This window comes from Agelaius phoeniceus, chromosome 3, assembly GCF_051311805.1.
Source record: "Agelaius phoeniceus isolate bAgePho1 chromosome 3, bAgePho1.hap1, whole genome shotgun sequence".
Taxonomy (NCBI): Eukaryota; Metazoa; Chordata; class Aves; order Passeriformes; family Icteridae; genus Agelaius; species Agelaius phoeniceus.
In genome coordinates, this window is record NC_135267.1 from 51,066,330 (window position 1) to 51,086,260 (window position 19,931).

The 19,931-nt window shown below is 36.5% G+C and overlaps 1 protein-coding gene across 1 annotated transcript in view; it reads right to left on the minus strand.

The window, feature by feature from the left end:
• Positions 1 to 19,931, minus strand: part of MAN1A1 (mannosidase alpha class 1A member 1) — a 140,109-nt gene that overhangs the window by 84,341 nt on the left and 35,837 nt on the right. The window contains exons 2-3 of the mRNA XM_054628676.2: positions 19,208 to 19,304; positions 10,002 to 10,117 (exon numbers count right to left, since the gene is read on the minus strand). Of these exons, the coding sequence (XP_054484651.2) occupies positions 10,002 to 10,117; positions 19,208 to 19,304 (213 nt within the window). The remainder of the gene's footprint in view (positions 1 to 10,001; positions 10,118 to 19,207; positions 19,305 to 19,931) is intronic.

Genomic DNA, 19,931 nt, shown 5'->3' on the forward strand with positions numbered 1-19,931 from the left:
CAGTCTAAATGCTGCTTACTGCAAACAAGATAGTGACACTAGAATGAGTTTATTACGTGCTCATAAAAAAATGTAATCATTATGTGTATTCACAAGGAAGATGGTTCCCTATTACAATGATAGCCCTTTCCAAGCTAGTGTGGATCAATCTTTTACTAACGACAAAGACTTGGTCCAGCCAGTATCTACCTCAAAACTCAAAGCACACTCTTTCCCTGCCTTTTGAAATTCAAGCATAATTGAGGAATCTGAGTCTCACATGCTTTTGTTCTTTATTAAGGCAATTCCAATTTTACTCCAACACTCACTCGAGGCATTCAGCTAAAAAGTTGGTCTAGTGAAGTTTCTAAATTTTTGCCTTTTTATGTAATATTACTGTTTTAATTTCTGTGTTTCTACAGAAAAAGGTATCCAACAGTGTCCCAAAATTTTGGGCACATAAAAAAGGCATTTGACTTTCACATGTTCTGGGTTGCTCTTACTTCTATTGAGTCACTTTTTCTATTTGCCAACATACACTATAGCTATATTTAATATAAATCAGTGCATGGTGGAGCTGATGGATTTTCTTCTGAAAGGCTTGCAGGCTTTTTTCATTTAGCTAGGTTTTGTGCTTTTCCAGTTTATGCATTTAGATGTCAGTTTGTGTAGGAGGGAAGAAGTTGCTCCCTATTTTTTATGGATTTTGAATTGCAGCAAACTGCCTTTACAGAAAAAAACAAACAAACAAACCAACCAGCACTGGGCTACTTAACAGAAATATTATTTCATGCTTTTCAGTTTCCAAGGTGCTCTGATTAAGAAAAGGTACCTAGACACCTTGCAGAGTTGGTGAGCTTCTTGTAAATTGTAAAGGTACAGGCTTCAAAACACACTCTCGGGCTTGCTACAGTGCTAGCTGGTCTACACTCAGGAATTTAACTTTTCTCCTCCAAAATGTATTCTGCACTTCCCCCTCTAAAAAGAGGACATAATTTCCATTCAGAATGACTCTGATTAATACATAATTAATATAGTATGTGTGTGCCTGTAAAATTTTTTAACACATGTGAGCACAATTCAAAGGGGCTGACAAAGTAAAGCCATCACACATATCTGACCCTTGAAAACTCAGACTGGCATCGTGGCTGAAGACTGCAAAATTATCTTGCTGTCTTGCAGTGTTCAGAACATAACATTCTTACAAGCTTATTTTGAGTAATCTAAATAATCTAAATTTGAGTAATCTTTGCAGTTTCTCCTCTGTCACTGCTCTCTCCCACTGCTCCTCTCCTATTCTTTCTAAGAGAAATGACAAAGTCTAATTTCTGCAGCTTAATTTCTGTTTCCAAAATGCCTTTTATTCAAATTCTGTTATTTCTCTTTACAAGTGTTCAGTCATTGTCTCACTGAATGCAGCAATAAGGCAAATGGAAACAGGTATTCATCTCAACTTCAACATTCCTCTGCAGGCTTTTTATTATGCCATGATCCATATTAAACCTGGGGAGGCGGATACAACAACATTTAAATTCTCTAGAAATCTGAACTAACTAGATGATGCATCTGTTCACCTGCTAATCAGGCTACCTGTGTTGTAACTACAGTACATGTACATTAAATACAGAAGTATACCTGAAAATCCAACATATAATACAGCTGGTAGAGAACTGATTTGACTAAAGAAAGGCTGATCTGACCTGATCTGATTGAAGAAAGGATGATCAAATGAGTGAAAGGGGTGGCTTCTCTTCTGTGGAGACTGATTTTTATGAATAGTATGAGAATATGAATATGTGAACCTTCTTCAGAAGTTCAGGTCCTTTCCATTTCAATCCTGAGCCTTAGCACATGTCAAGTACCTTTCTTTGATGTGGGAAGGTTGAAGCTGTAAAGAGGTAGGTCTCAGATGAGGAAATGAGTTAATCAGATATCCCAGACACTTGTGTTTCCTTTGAGAACTGAATTAAATTACTTTTCGATTTTCAATTGCTTGAAGTAAATTGAGTGGTGTATGACCTGAATATTTTGTCTCCAGAACTTTACATTTTGCCTTTCTGGATTTAAATATGACCACTTAACTCACAAAACCATTGCTATCTTTCAAGGAGTGCAAAGGCCCTTTAAGGAAGGCTCAGTATTTGTGCACTGACATCTGCTTCTGGAAATCAGCTACAGACAAGAAGACTACTTGGAAATAATTTGAATAAAGGTTTTACTGTTGAGCCACAAAGATTAATTGCACTGTAATACTGAACATGTGTTGAAGGGGTGATCTTTCAGGACATTTCTCGAAGGCAACCATTGTTCTAATGTCATCAGATTCCCAATAGGTCACTTGAACCTCTGAACCTTCATTTGGAATATTTGCCTCTTACCAAAATCTTTATGCAAGCCACTGAAGCAGGCAAACACTACAACAGTCATTTCATGAATGGTAGATTTGAAATCTGTATGCCTGATAGTTATTCCTAAACTCATTGTACCAGGTTAATATTATTCTCAGCACACAAATAACTGTAAGTGGCAAAACAATTAAAGTTTTATAATTTCACATCAAGAAAACATGTCTTCATGTTTTTGTGAAGTAAAGTTTGTGAAGGAAAGTTTGTGTGAAGAAGTAGTCTGTTAAGAAAAATGAACTTGTCCTAAAAGTAGAAGATTTCTGCTACACCAAATTTACCCTTCTTCCTGGTTTGATTTTTAAAATTTTTGTATGATATGACACATTGAAAATGCCATACCCTGATCATTACTCTCTTTTCATACATTTAATCATCCACATGCAGTTTGCACAAATGAGTCTGTATATTTCTACTCAGCAGTAAAATTCTAAGTAAGCAATATTATTTTTTATTTTGCTCTCAGATCAATCTGTATATGAATACCTAAAGATTCATTTAACAGTACCAGAATATATCAGAAAAACTTTCAGCTGAACTTCCCAAAATTTCTACTTCACCATCTGTAGAAGTGAGAATAAAATAATTTTTTTATTTTAAATTTCACCTCTTTCAAACAGTTATTGTATCACCTACATAGCAAGTCTGAGAAGTGGTTGAATTAATTCCACTACTTCTAATGGAAATTCTGTAAGGTGAAGTGACTGGACATGCATATTTCAAGATTAATAAGATGTTCCCTTTTTAAGGTACCAAGTGTAAAAGACAGGTCTGAACAACTGGATAAATATAATTTCCAGTTTTATGGTCTTTACATTAGTACCCCAAATAGACTGTGCTGTGTATGAGAATATCTGAAACACCTTTGTTAGTACACCTCTTATCTATGCTAACGTCTAAACATCAGTTTGATCTGATATTTGCAGGCCTCACTTTTAGAAAGGATTCTGAAAGTCTGCAGGTACTTGGAAAAGAGTTACATGTATTGGGAATAACATGTTTTTGTTTTAATTCCGGGGCTTTTATGTTAATTGTAGAATGTGAGTAATGTGGTCTTTCATCTTATATTTATTCAGTAATTTATCATTCACTATTTGAACCATAAATGGAATAGTCCAACTACTATACAAGATCCAGAGAAATTGTGACTTCTGATCAGTGTACTTGAGAAAAAAATAGAAAACAAAAAGCAATGTATGAATCCAATATGTGCTGTGAGAGCAAAGCTGACAGGTTTCAGAAATTTCATCTGATTTTTTTATTAGCATCTAAAGATGAAATTACTTTGATGCAGACATACAGCATCCTTTACATTACTGACTAGATGCATAACACCAAAGTTATGTTAAAATTTCTTTTTTAGTAGAAGAAAACCCATCGCTCAGAAACACTCAAGATGCTGGAGAAAATTACAGATATAACTAGGAAACCTATTATACTAACTCCTTTTAAAGAAAGGGAGAGTGACAATGACTTAGCAAGACATATCTTCAAAAAGCAACAAATATAACCAAACAAGGAGGGGGCAGGCAGAATAAAGTGCCAAGACTTATATTAGTTAGCCTGTGTTACTCTGCATTTCTATTCTATTTGCAAACCTATGACAGGGCCAATTTGATCTCAGCTGCATCTCACCACTCAACTTCCCTCACCATTCCCTAAACTGCAGGATTACAACTGCAACTGGTAAAGTATTGAGGCTTCAAACAGCTGTTATATTGAATTTAATATTGAAAACATTGTTCAGACAACAAACTACTGTCAACTGGGCTCTCCTGAAGGTCTTCTCCCATTGAACTCCTCCAGCTTCCCAAAAATCGGTATTCATATCCTTCTGGATCATTTCCTAATGCATCTCATTCCTGATAATCTTCCTCTCCACAATTCACAGACCAAGGCCAAAACAATTTCCATCGGTATTTTCTCATGGGAAGTCACCCTCCCTTATAAACACAACATTTGAAACACAACACTCTTTTATTTATCCACCTGGCACTCACCAGCAGCACTGGTTACATGTTCTGTCATTCAAAATTCAGTTGGAGAAAATACTGTGTGCTCTTTACACAGATGAATGTATTCCCAATGAACAAATCACCTTAATTTACATTTGATAAAGAGCTTACTCTCTTAGTTTTTATAAAGATAACAAAAAATAATGCCACAAGTCCTAGCATATCATTTGTTTCAGTCTTCTCTATTGCAAAGATTCCTTCCAAAACCTTCCTTCCTTTGGTTCTCCTGTTCTTGTATCATCAAGAGTGTACAGAACTTCAGCCATCTCATCTGCATTTCCATCTATTGCTCCTGTGTAGAAGGAATATAGCAACTCCCCCCCCATGCACACACACCATGGCAAGCAGCCCATACCCTGAAGTTTAACAAGCTGTGCAAGAGAACACCAGGGAGCCTGTACTCAACAATGCTGAATAATGTATATAATTCTAGACTAAAAAGTGGACACAAAGGGCCCACATTTCCTGTGAAATGAGATGAACTTGTAATTATTATTACTATTAAATAATAATATTCCCCTGTTGAAGCACAAAGGTTGGGAGCAGCAACAAATCCTAGTATTTTCAAGCAGCCCAGGAATTACAATAGAGTCACAGATAGTACTACAATAGCTCACTTTCAACTATTGCAATTAAACAAGATTTTAATTACCTGCAATTGTGGGAGGAAAAAAGTTTCATTCATATTCCACAAATGAAAGTTACTGGCAGCTTGCTAAAATATTCAGTTCCCAAAGACATGGGAAATAATCTTAGCAACCTTTTTATCACAAGTGTCAAAGCCTTGTTATTGCATAACACATTATTTAACCTTGCTGAAGTCCCTGCATTGCAAACTGCAGGCACAAAAATAAAGTGCTACTGAAGGCATTAATAAACTCTAGCAGCAAAAGAACTGTGTTTAGTAATGAATTTGCAGGATCTCGTTTTAGCCCATCAAAATTGGTTCCTACACATAATTAAAACAAAATCAAGTCACTTTGAAGTCTGGCATTTATGTGTTATGTGGCAAACTAGTAATCAAATAGTCCCACAAACTAAAGAACCATTTTCACCTGCTGGCTTAAGATTTCTCTCTGACCCATGACTTTTTTTTTCTTTTTTTTTTCAAATGGGAAAGCTGTTCCAAATAGCTGTATTAGGAAACTTTCTGATTTTTTCACTTGAACAGGAAAAATACCATGAATAAAGAGCCAAAAAACTATAATGTTCCAAGTTAGAACAGTAGGTTGTTGACTGTAAAATACAAGTCAATCATAATACCTACAGTTTGAAAATAGGATTTAGGTTTGTAAATATTGAAGTTTGAAATAAGCAAACTGAAGTCTGGAAGTCTGTACTGTTACTGACTGCCACATCACAGATACAACTGAGTCAATGATAAATGCTGGAAGCCTTATTTATGCAAATAATATTTGCTATTCTGGGACCTTGCAAAGGGGGTATGCTAATCTATACATGACAATAGAAAAACCCCCATAACTTCAAGTTTCTCCACTTTCACCAGTTCTTTTCCAGTTCTCAAATAACAAGCATGTCACTCACAAAACTTCTAGGTTGCATGAAGCTGCTGACCAAACCTCTTGGAAAGACACTCAGATTTGCTGAGCTAAGCACAAAGATGAAAGTCAGAAGTGGTAAGTTAGCCTTCAAGCTTCAAAAGTGGTATATAAAATCAGATACAGTGACTGACCGCTGCTTAAGAGCATTGGCAGGACACAAGACAGAGGGCACCCTGACCTTCTTCCTCATTTCCTTCTCTTTATGCAGTTCCTCAATTCATTAGTACCTGTCTTTGAGAGCAAATAATGAAATGCCCTTCATACTTCCCTTATTTCTCTCTTATCTGAGCAAGTGCATGGCTTTCTGCTCCATACCTTGTTCCCATTCTGATCTTCTCTGGCTACACTTCCATCAGATAGCTGGTCAGTTGGTCAGGGTATGAATCCAAGTCCTGTCCCGTGTACAATTTGATTGCTAGCACCTTCTGGTCTTGCTGTGGGTCCCTATTGTTCCAAGTCAACGCCCAGACATGCTTTGGGACACTGTGTAGACCAAGGACTGCTCCCAGTAGGCAGTAGAGGCAAGACTGCCCTTTTGCACAGAAGGAGTTTAGCAGGGCTGAGGAGGAAGGGGATGGACCACTTGGTCACTCATCCTAAACATACTGGGGTGTGTTTGGGCATGGATGCAGAGCACTATCAATCCAATACTGAACAACTCCCAAACCCTCACTGCTGCACCACGTGGCTCAGCTCCTGCACCACTACTCCCTGACCTACTCCCCAACACCTGACCCCTTCATCTGCCTCATCAAGATCCCTTTTCCTCTCTCTCTCTTCCCAAGCATGTATTCAATGTTATTTGGCCCCGGGACTGCAGAGACCAATAGCTTTTTCCTCCCCAGTGTGAAGCAGAAGTGGGGTGGTGCTACAGAAACTCCTTCAGAATGCTCTGTGTGTGTGTGTGTGTGTGTGCAGCTTCTGAAACAAATAAGAAAAAATAAGATCAGAGGAGCAGACAGCATGTATAGTTGTAGCTAGGAAAGAGCCAAGTTCCCTAAAAATCCCATTAAAGACAGGTTCCCTTTTCCTGCCTTGTAACCTGCTGATACAGAGCCCAGCCCATCTGCTGCAGCCTTGGGCTGTGCACTGTGGAGAGGCGTGTGGGCAGCAGCCTGTGTGGGGAGGTCAGAACAAAGCCTTGGCTATATTAATTAGAAGAGCAAAGATGAATTCCCCAGAGAGATGAAGTGATTTAAGAGAGAACAGAGCACATATCCATCGTGCTACTCAAAGCTAAGACCATGGATTTAGCCACTGCAAATATCATCTTTTTCCAGAAGTATGTCTATGTCTCTTATAATATTGACAGAATCAGAAAATGCAACATAATTCCTGAAGGAATGGCTCAGTTTAGCTCAAACTTCTGCAAGGTTTCAAATTTAAAAAAAAAAGTCAGCAGTTGTGACATAAAAAAGCTCCAAGCATTGCAATGTGGATATCTCAGTTATAAAATCACAGGGCTACCAGCTGTAGCTTTAATGAAAATAGCCTGTGTTATACTCCAAAAGGGAAAGCTTCTAAACATACCCACTGACAAGCTTACTAAAGTGCACAAGTTTGCCAAGAAAGGTGCTGCTGACTTGACTAGAGTTTTCCCTCAAAATCAAAACCTATCTTCGGAAAGGTAAAGAAGAGCAACCCTGACATCTAATTCATTGAACTGCGAGATTGAAATCCAACGCATAAGGAGACGTTCCCATTTCCCATTAAGTCATCTTTATTCCATAAATCCTTTCATGTGGATAAACTAGTGCCTACTTTACAAAGTAACACCAGGCAACTTTTATGATCAGGTGTTGAGAGTGGTGTGAGTGCTGGCCAAATAGTTTGGTGAATCTTCTGGAGTTTGTAAAATTTTCCTATATCCAGCTGCATTGAGAGAGAACATAAGGAGTAAAAATTCTGCTACAGAATACAGTCACAGCAATTTTTGTAAATAACATCTTAAAGAAAATTAAAGATTTGAAAGACATGGTTCTAAGAATAAATGAAGAGAAAAACATATTCTACTTATGGAAATAAAAGGGAAATATGCTGATTAAGCAGTCCCTGCCCAGGAAATGATCAGAAACATCAAAGACAAGTTTACACTACTCAGAAGAAATAACTCTTAAGGATATGTGAGTCAGTTATTCCAAATAAATCACTTTAATGGGACAAAGGTTTCTAAAACAGAAGCAAGTAATAGTGTACATAACATTTTTGCAGAATATGTCATGTAAGGTCTGATACATGATAAACACTTCAACACAAAAGAGAACTGCTGTTCTTTAAACTGTAAGATATAAATACAAAATGGCATTTGAATCTAAAATCTATACTTAAAGTGGAAAACTAAATAAAAGTGCAAGTTGAGTAGCTTCCAACAATCCAGCCGCCATTAAACAAACGGGCATCCATTATTAAATTTGGCATCGCAGTTATTTATTTTAATTTCCTTGTTCCAGTTTGGGAAAATTCATCTACTCACTGCTGATGCCAATGTAAAATTCAATTACATATGATTATGAAGTATTATGAAAATAATTTTGTGAGGTGTTGAACTCCAGGCTGCTATTTACAGGAATATCAGTAACAATATACTGTTAGTGACGCACGTCAGTGTTATCTGTGAAGCTGCTTTGGTAAATAAGCTTGACTCCTGCATTGAACAGCTAATGGAATATGAAATTTCCGACATTTTCTTAGCTTATAAGCATTACTGAGAAAAAAAAGGTACATCAAAAAGAGGAAATGTAGGCAATACCATCTAAAAGTTTCCAGTATGAAATATATCAAGATATATGTAAACCCAAAGATTTTCATGTTAATAATGTAAATCACTTTACAAAGCTTTACAATGTTCCTCCAAGTAGAGCTCAGCTCATCCTTTTAAGTGGAGTTTGTTATTTTCTGCTGTCTTATCCTGGTTTTTAAACATCTTGATAATACCAAGCTAATAAGACAGGAATTTAGTATTACAAAAATACCTTTAGGGAAAAAAATTTTATGCACAAAATAAAATTAGTATGTCATTCAGGCTTCTGACACTACACAGGAGCACTGTTTAATATCCTCTATTTACATTCTAAATGTAAATATAAATGCATACTAAATTACTGCTTATATAAACTATGCTACATCCACTCTTATTAACTCCTTAAAAGGATAATTAATTTTCAAGCATGGAAGAGACCCTAATTAAACCTGACTTTTGCATAACTTATTAGAAAGAGTACTTTGTTTTCAGAAAGTGTTTCTAACATTAAGCATGTCAACTACAAGAGCTTTCAATTGCTCAGTGTACTGTGCTTACTTTACAGTGATCAGAGGTGCTTCATCAGCTCTCTGCTCCCAACAATAAATCCTCTGGCCCAAAAAAAAAAAAACCCAAAAGGAAAAAAAAAGAAACAAATACTAAACCCAGGACTTTGCCATTTAATTGAAGAGGTTCCTACTTGTTCAAGGCCTTTCTAGAATAAAAATTTAATAATGAACTTTGCCCTCAGCTGCACATTTGCCACTTAATAGGGTGATTTGTATGTGCAGATGTGAGGACCTGATGTTTCCTAAGACTAAAGCAGTTCAGATGTGCCAATAGTTCAGCCTAACTCATAATATTCAACTTTACTGGAGTAGACAAAGGAACCTAAGTAGTATGTATGGCATGTACCTTTCCATAAACACAACTAAAATCTGTAGATTTCATAAAGGGAAAATGTAAAAGGTTTGCATAATGAAAAAATTAATGCTTGAAGGGTCCCAATTCTTCTATCCAAAAAAGCTGAAAAGGCTGTTTTTTACTTTATAATGACAAATACTCTATTTCCTTTTTCCTTCCTCCAGTCCAGCTCATTGCCTTCCATCTACCTAAATCTCTCTGATTGAAAAAGAGCATATAAGCAGAGCAGTAGATTTCCTATCTTTCAGCTTCCTGCTTTATCTATCAATAATCTAAATTCTTTAGCCTTGCATTATGCTTGTAATACCAAGAACCCAGTCCTCAGTTGGCACTTGGAGACTAAACAGAGCATTAAAATTTAATCAGCAATGCTCCTTACCACATTGAAATCCAAGTTTTTTTCAACCCACTCCTTGGCTTCCTTGAACTCCTCTTTCATTTCCATGATGTATAGTGTATCAAGGGCATCCACGATTGTTGCTCCTTGTATGTTACCTGAAATACATGAAGAGCCAGCAATTTACTTTCCAACAGAAGACTTTTCAGTTAGATCTAATTAATTTAAATTAATTCTAATTTCAAAATCCAATTTCAATTAATCCAGTTAAAAACTGGGTGCATAAGCATTCAAGTGGTAACTAGTAATTCACAGCCCTTTGACTCCCATGCCACAACACAACATCATAATATTTAAGTATTTCTTCCACTAATGAACTTTTGAAGAGCTGCTCTAATGCACTGTATTTTCAGCCATATTTTTGCATTTTAAACCACTGACAGAACAGTTCACCGTAAAATGACACAAAACCCAGTAAATCTCGGTAATTGAGAAATTCCTGTTTCTTCCAGTTTGGAACAAAACCAATCAGCTGTTTTTTTGTTTTTATACTCAAACATATCATAAAGCTTTAAGAAGCTGGTGAGTACTGATCCCATTTTAGTTAGGAAAGCCCTTTAAGAAGTACAGTCTGCACAAGATAGCATTGGGGGAGGCAAAGACAAACCTGCACACATGGATTTGTCAGCTCAGGAAGGGCTGCAAGGCACTGGTTTTCAGAGCAAGGCACTGGTGGTCTGCAAAACTGGCACCCTTCTACCTCTGTTACAGAGATGGGCAAGAGCTAGCCTTGACCTAACACTGCAAGATGAAATATCACCAGTATGTTGGCTTTGGAATGGATTAAATGTTCATCATCCTGTACTGAAAGGTTAATGTGGACAGTGGGGTTCAAGAAAACACAGTCACTCAAAACACTTTTCCATGCTTACTCCAAATTTTCCTTGACCTTTTCAAAATATCATTTTTGTCTAGGAAGAGTTTTAATTCCTATTTATGGGAAAATGTCAAAAATTCAATTTTGACCACTCTACTAAGACTTTTATTTCCTAACTTGGCTCCTGCAGTTTTCATAATGAAAGGAAGACCACTGTTATATTTTAGAGAAGACTCTGATACAGAAGGAAACATTTAGAATTAGAAAATAATTTAGGTTGCAATCAACAGAGAAAGTCATTATGTCCAATCTCTGTCTCCCTCAGCAGGGCTAATGAGTCAGGTGAATAGCTGACTACTCATTCTGGAATTGATTATACCAGGGGAATAACAAGATAGTAGCTACAACTAATTAAGGAACTTGATTATCCTCTTGTCTCTGAAATACCTGATGAAAAAGTAAACTTAATTTTATAAACTTATCAAATATCAGAATTCAATTTTTCATATTTAAGAAAGAAATCTACTCTCAGTCAATTCTTGCGTTCACTGCCATCATGGGTTTCTGTTTCCACATGAAACAGAGAGGTGATTGGAGAGCTCTGTAAAGCAGGATTGACATAATTTCCTTAAATTAGGGTTCCAGGTAGAAAATAATTTTCCATTTCCACTGTCTTAACAAAATAATATTTGAGGTTGTTACAACAGTTATTTGGTACATTTAACAGAATCAGCTATTTTCTCTATTTTAGCAGCTGTCTATACCAGCCACTTTTGGAATGTCACTTTCCTACTCTGAAGGAAGGAACCTCTACATTTTCCCCCAGATATTCCACTAATAAAACTGCAGCCTGCTTTAGTAAGAAAAACATAATATCCTCCAAGAGCTTATTTGGAACTTGGCTGCCCTTCTCTAATATTAAAGGAACAGTATTCTTTAAACTTGGCTAAGCAATTTATATTTTTCCTGAGCTTATGAGAAAGTGAGAGTGGAAAACTGCTGGAGGACATCTGCTCAAGATCACTACTGCAAAAGCTCTGGAGATGTCTGGTAACTCCATACAACAAAAGCAGTTCCTAGTGAACCTTTACAACTGAGCTCTACTTACAGAAAAACCATCGATAATCTGATTTGCTTCAGTGGATTGTGATAGGCTCACCATGCAAAGACATTCTTTGTGATAATCCTCTTGTAATACAACTAACACCACCACTAAACAGTTAAGCTTTCAATTTTAAGGATTAGTACTTGAGCTGCAACCCACCACTAAGTCAGAAGTAAAAGAGGAGAAAATAAGGAGAAAACTTATTGAGAAATCACCCTTGGAGTCACCTACTTATTATGATTTTTTTTCCTCTGAACCTGGCATATTTGTGGCCTGCTTAGAGCACAGTTTGAAAAAAATGCTAGAATCTCAAGTAGATCTTACTTTATTTGAAATTATTTCTGCTATTATTCTGAGTGCTCAGAAAATGGAATAAAACAATTAATGTGACACTTAGTCAAGTTTGTCTCAAACAGCTGCGCTTCCAAGTTCTTGATAAAAGACAAAAGAATAGAGAAAGAGTCAGTTTAGAGGCCAGAATTATGACTTGTGAACAACTGCAGTTTGTGCTAAATCAGCCAACAGAATAACTTAAATTTGAGAGTAGTATGGAAATCATGATGCTGAACAGTTCATTAATAACCAGTCAGACAAACCAGTGGTGAGGCTGGGGGAAGGAGTGCAAAGAAATTAAATGAACATTCCTTATTATGGGATAAGACCAAACCTTTCACAAGCCTATATAAGCTATGTTTCTCAAAGCACAGCACATAAATTATTAAATATGGTTATCACTTGTTTGTTCCTACACAACATTCCCAAGGAATTACACAGCAGTCATGGTCTACAAGAAGCAAAGATTATTGCTAAGCAATTACAGTACACACTCATGACACAGAATATTTGGACAAGAGGACTGTTTTCCTATACACCTTTAGCACTGCTACAAATTTGACTAACTCTGCGTTACAGAGTGCGAGCCAAGTTGCAGACACAGTGGTAGAGTTTCAGAGTTGCCCTAGGCAGGAGGAAGATATCACAAAAAAGACTTGGATAAAATTCATAGACCTCAGGTAAATACAGATATATTTTGCAGATAACTAAATATATATATACTCAAAGCAGAGAAAATGAACTTGAAACTCATAAAACATAAGTCAAAGGAAGTAATTTTGATGATAAAAGAGATAATTAGATGTAAAAGCCTACCAAAATGAAGAACTATTAGTGTCTATCAAAGCCTCCAGACCATGTACTCATATATGCGCCACTTTACTTCTGTTGTTAACCCTTTACTTTTATCACTCATCTTTACTGACAGCATAATTTACTCCAAGGGATTAATAGAGAACATATAAAATAGCCTACTATTAGCTGAAAAGAATGCAAAAGAAATCAGTCAACACAAAATTTTCAGTAGACTATTGAGAAACACTGACAAACTTCCTTTCCAGTTTAACACTTAAAATCTTAAGCAATGATCTGGAAGAAAAAACAAAAAAGAGCATATTGCTAACAAGATTTGTGGACTGTTAAGCACAACAGCTTATTAAAAGCACAGGTAGCCTATATCTCCTCTGGGTAATGCACAGTCAGCCCATTTAAACTGCATGTTTTTTAATATCCAACAGCGCCAGTGTACATGCGTGCAAATAAAAGAAGAGATTACGTCAGAGAATGCAGTAGCATCTCAGGACTGGGCAGCAAGAGCAGAATAAGAAAAGTGATCAGAGGATGAGTAACTTTGTATGAGTTTCCAGGATGCCACTGCAGGGAGAACTGCTCTGGATGTGAGTGACAACCTTATTAGCACAGCTCTGTGACTGAGCTTATATGGCCATATGGTTGAAGAACCACACCTGGCTTATGGCCAAACCCTTTGAAGCGTGTGCCAAAATAAGTTCTCACTTGTCTAGACCAGGCTTTTAGATATGGCCAGAAATAGAATACTTCAGAATCAATGCATGTTGGTGCACTTAATAATTTAAAATTTCCTCCCATCCCTTGGACACCAAGTTGGCATTTGAGAATACATACAGGTTTGACTAAAGCAACATTTTGATTTGTGCTGGAGGTTTCTTGGAGCGTTGCTTCAAAAGCTGACTCATATCTTAGAACAGTGTTTTCCTTTATTTAAAGTTCACTGAAAAGGTTCCTATGCAATATCATTAGCAATTTAAAGTGTCAAGAGTGATTAATTATTAAAGTGTGCTATGCCAAAACATGAAACTCTTGACTCAAGTACTGGCAAACCCTCAGCAATATTAACACTTTTAATTTCAGTGACTATTCACACCTGGTAAGAGAGTGGAAAGAAAAATTAATTCAATTTTTAACAAATCTAGTTTTTCATATATGTAACATTAAACAATCTAGTGATATTTCTAAAAAGCTCTTCCAAATCTCCAGTATTTTATACATCTGTGCATTTTAGAGCCAGCTCTGGTGTCTTTGATAAAGTTTAAATATTTTTTCCTTCATTGCTTATCTCTGTGCTTCCTGCAGAAGCCTTTGGCATCCACCACGCTTCTGGCACCATGCAGCTCAGCTACATGTTTAGTTATGAACCACCTTCTTTTGTCTGAACCTGCTGCCTAGTAATTTGCTATCTCCACCCCTTCCTTACAAAGGATATCACTCCCCACAAGGAACAATAAATCCTTGTTCCCATCTATGCCACTTTTTATGGACCCCCACGTATTGTTCTGGAAAGCTGTCAAGCTTTACTGCTTACTGTGAGCTCAAGCCTGCCCGTTCTGTGCATTAACTCAGAACTATATCTCCTGCTTTACTAAAAGCCAGTTTAAATTAGGAACATTTTCTATTTCTAAGTGCAATTATCGCCTGTTGGGAAATCCTTCTGGATTTGTGGAACTGTTTGCGGTTTGCCATTGTCAAAGCTACCCCAAATAACTTATTTGCACTGCCAAATTTCACTCTGGTCATTTGATTTTTCAGTGTTGGGATGAGTAATTTGAGAGTGTGGCCTCAGCAGTAACAGATTCCTGTGAGAGGCCAGTAATAAGCCTGAAAAATGTTTTTTAGAAATCTAAAACGACAATACACTTGTCACTGTTATGCAACATGACCTCCTCTCAAAAATGCTGTGTTGAGTAATTCATCCACATATCTGCTAATGTTATTCTTTACACAAGTTAATTTAGTTGAGCTAGATGTCAGGCTTGCTTCCACCACATACCACAACACAAAATTTCTAGGAATACAGCAGGAAGAGTGAAGACAAACAAGACTGGGGTGGGGGGAAGATTTTGAGTCCTTTCAATTTAAATTAATATATTGATTAAACACATGCACAATTAATTGCCTAGGCTATATTAATAGACTTAGAGTTTGAAAAGACACATTGCTATACACTGCCAAGACAGTTTTGGATATAAATTTTGGCAGGCTTTAAAAATATTCATACACCTCAACACTCCATAAAAGAAATGACAAAAAACAGTTCAAAGTGGGAGGAGCAGGATCTTACTAAATTATAGTACTTTGGGGTTTGCAGATTGTGAGTATTTATTAAATGCTTCCCTTTTTGCCTCCAGAAAAGGTCCCTTTTCACTTGCAGAGATTAATTATACTATGCCTACAAGTTATAATATCAAACTGGCAATACTGCACATGAAACACAGCTTCAGATAATTAAAAAAGCCCTTTAGTTACAGTCATTTAAGTGCAGAAAACACTTTTAGAAAGAGTTCTCTGCTAGCACAGCAACACTCATTAGTTTTAAAATTAGTTCAGAAGGCTTAGAGAGGAATAGCCCTAGTTTGAGGGGCTGGTGGTAGTGTGCTATGAAAAAAAAGCAAAATTGTGATTTTGCCACTTTTGCAGTAGGAAGGTAGATTAATAAATCTCTGCTTTAGCTAACCTTGTTAATGGTAAACTGAACTGAAAGATAAAGGTTAAAGAATTAAAAAGTAACAGCACTTTCTCATGGCCTACTTTCTACTAGGAATAGTCAGAGAAGAATTAGTACTCATGGAAGAAGTCATACCAGGAGATATGCCCTGTCTTGCTAATGGACAGATATGGTGCAAACAGATGCTGAGCTATTCCAATTTATTTGATTAATCTAGAAACAGTTGTACACTTCATGCAATTAAAACAATAAGAATATTTCTGTCTTTTCGAATAGTTGCTACAGCATGGTAAAACCTAACACGGCAAGTACAAAGGAAATAAAAACATTGCATGGATGTGCTGAAAAGACATTGCCAATGGTCAGAGGCACGTATGTGGCACTGGCTTCAAGGAGAAATCTTTCAGTGTTTCTCTAAAAGTACATTATTCTTGGTATGCACATGTGAGAGAAAGCACCTTCTGCTCATAACATAAATATATCTACAGTCTGCCAGTCTAAAGGCTTTCTCAGCTTATCACATACACCCTTACACACACACTGCCTGCAGAACACCAGCAAGACCAAGGCAGTTCCTTGATTTCACAATTTGTTTTCGTGGCCTGAGTTTAGGACAAAATAAGTAATTTCCAAGTTCAGCAAAAAGTCTTCAGCTAAAGATTAGCTCTACTACTAGTAATTTAGCACTAGTACAAGGTGCTAAAGCAGGGTTCTTTTCCTTCCCCCAAAATTAGAACCACCAGTTGTCCCTACCCTTTCTCCTATCAACACCTCAATGGCCATTTTCCTCTTCTCCTAGCCCTGGTATAGTGCCCATATTTCATGATGTTATTTCCTAAGCCACATCCATGTGTAATTACACCTCTCAAAAGCCATCTTATTTTAGTCCTTCTGAGAAACACAGCATGACAGTTATGACTTGCCTTCAGGACACAGCAGTCATTTTAATCTACCTGCAAAATGGAGATTGAAAGGAGTCATGCATCTATACTTCCAAAAAAAAGCTTAGAAGCAGTATAATTTGAAAACAACTCTCCCCTTCTGTGTCAGGAGAGCTGTACTGTAAGTTTTACAACATAAAGCACCACACAGCACTGGACTCTTCTGTTTCTCACAGTGAGATATAAAAGTATCCCATAACAGCCACTCCCAGTATTTGCAAAGCAATGTAAATGCAGCAATTAATTCAAAGGAGGGAAAGTGTTTCATTAGGGATCAAACAGTGCCTAATGAAATGTTCTGTATTTTACTGATACCAAGATGATTCCAAACTTGCATTTTTAAAACAACTGAGACCTGGCAGCAAGAAGAAAAGACAATCTTGGCAAATTGGAGATAGTTATGATGGATGACAGTGAACTGAAGGTCTTACATGATTTCTGAAGGTTGGGAGGAAATTCACAGGACACAGAGCTGAAGGTAACCTATTCTCCACTAATACAACTCAGAATTACCTTAAATCAGTCAACCATTTGCAATTTTTTAAATCTTTTTTAAAATAGGAAACAAGGAAGATAAGGAAACTTGTCTGTCCTTTCACGAAGGAAAGAAACCCAACACACAAACAGATCACTATTTTATTGTTTTATGAAAAAGGTGGCATTTGTTGAATTCAAACATGAAGGTAGAGATCAGATCTAATAAATCTGAGTACACTTACAGAAACAAGGTTTTGTTTGTAAAGAACAAAAGGTAGCTATGGATTCGGGCAAGGGTGAGGCAGACCTGCTTGCAGATATGCTGCTCTTTGTGGTATTCTGTAAAGCAATTCAGCAGAAAGGGACCTCATGTTTATTTTGATTTGCACCAAGATCAATAAGACTGAAGGTGTTTCTAAGGAAAACTCCTCAGCAATAAGATCATATACCAGATGACCATAATGAGAAACTGATCTGCATTTAGACTGACTCTGCCTCTTACTCCTTTAAATAGTTTTATTTTTCAATTCAACACTTGTCCTCTTTCACAGAGAATTGTGCCTGAAGTGACTTAAACTTATGCAATGTCCACAGAATTCCTACTTAAGAATTTCACAAGTCAATACATCTCCAGCTTTTTCTGCAAATCCATGCAATATTACAATTAATTCAAACCTTAGAAATGTATATACCACTTCTGATTTCAAAGGAAACTACATTAAGAGTTTTAATTTTCAAGAAATTTTATGACATTTTGTTGTACTGCAAGAAGACAGAATTCCAATAAATAGTTCCTCAAACATATTAAATCACACAATTATCATTCTCCTGAAGACAATAAATAGTTTTCATTTTCAGAGAAGAGAAGGAAAAAAGAAACATGATGACTCAGCCTTGAAGTTAACTCAAACTACTCTGGTTTCAAGAACTCAAAAAGAAGTCCAATAACTAACTAGATAATAATTATTTATTAACATTTTTTATATTACCTTGGTGTAGCCAAGCAGTGCAGCAAGATCAAAGTAGATGTGTGTTTTCCAACTTATTTCTGTAATCACAACTGCTGTCTCTAAGCAACCTCCAAATATAGTTGGGGATTTGATAAGTGCTCTATTTAGGCTGCTTTAGGAAATGTTTCCACTTCAAGCTATCTTTTGCAAACATTCAACAAAGTAAGTTCCTGTTAAAATCAAAATAATGTATTGATTTTGTCTCAGCTATAGAAATAGTAATTTTTCAGCTTTCTGTTTGAAAAACAAGTTATTTGAATAGAAAAATTGGTGTCAAACAGTTTAATTCTTCATTTTTCTGCAAAACTGAAGATAATGACAGTTCATAGGACTGTATTTATGCTTCCTCAGAATGCTGTTTCTCTTCAGCCACAAGTCCCACTTGGACACTGAGGAAGTCTTGCCTCATTACACTGGATTTCTGCAGTGTGCCTCTCCTAATAGAACTTTTCAGTCCCATATTTGTTCTACACTGATAACAACTTGTGCTTTATTTGACATCTCCTGTACAATATTTAGAGGTGCAAACAACAGTTATATTAATGAAAAAGAAAGCCTGATAAGGGACTCTGGTACAAATTAACAAATATTTATAAGAAATGGAAATAAATTCCGAAGAACTGCACACAGCTTTAGCTACCTTCATGAGTGTAGAGAGTATTGTTTGTTCCTTGTATAGGATTTTTCCCCTTCTCCACACCCTCCCCCTTAGTTTCCTGCTTATTGAATGTGGCATCAATGATTTCCATAGTAAATGTTTAAGACAGGACAGTATTTATTGCAGCAAAACTGTATTTTCATCATGCAGCAATGCCATGCTCCATTTATTCTCATTCAGACACTAATCTATAAAAGTCATAGAAAGCACCTACATTTACTGTTACTTTTTACACATAACAGAAGCAAGAAACATCATGCTGCATGACAGGGAGCAGCAAGAAAGCATGTTTATCACTTATAAGCTTTTCAGCTGATTTACTGTTCTATGCTAACGTCACTAAGCACAAAAATACACTGTACTCACCAAATAAATTGCTTGAATGTCCTTGCTTAGATATGGGTTTCAGTTCATTTAATCCCCATGCGTAACGCTTATAATTATCCCAGGCATGCTTCATCATCTGTAGGGAAACCAAAGCAGGATTATGATGTTGATTTAGCAAGAAGCCACAGCAAACACCAACTTGAGAATATTCTCAATATTAAAAATATTTAATACAATTCTTAACCAAATTCCTGCATAGATCTATGAAATATTCAATAAAGAATAACAGTGGCAGTGTTTTCTAGGTAGCAGTGGGACGGCTGCTAAAAGAATTACACAACTGTCCTCTCCACTTTTGTTACCTGCAAGCTTATGGTCAAGACACACTCAAAAATAATCAATTTTTAGGATGGGAGTTCATTGGGTCATATACCAATTCAATTGAGATTTTATTTCCCTTAAGCATACATCTCAGAAACTGAGGAAAGTAACATTTTTAAAGAAGGTTTTCCCCCTAGAACCTTTAGATTCTTTAAGGTGAACATAAAGCTTTCAGTAGTTTTCAGATTCTGGCAGAGACCTGCTTGCATAAAATGAGCTGGCTCAAACTCAGCACAGCTAGTAACAATAGAAGGATGGTAAAGTGGGCAGGCAGAACACCTAGAAAATGTTTTGAGGTTTGTACAATACAATCTTTTACGACTATAAATGCATCTGTAGCTACTTTCACATGTCATTTTGCAGAAAGAGACGAAAACCTTTA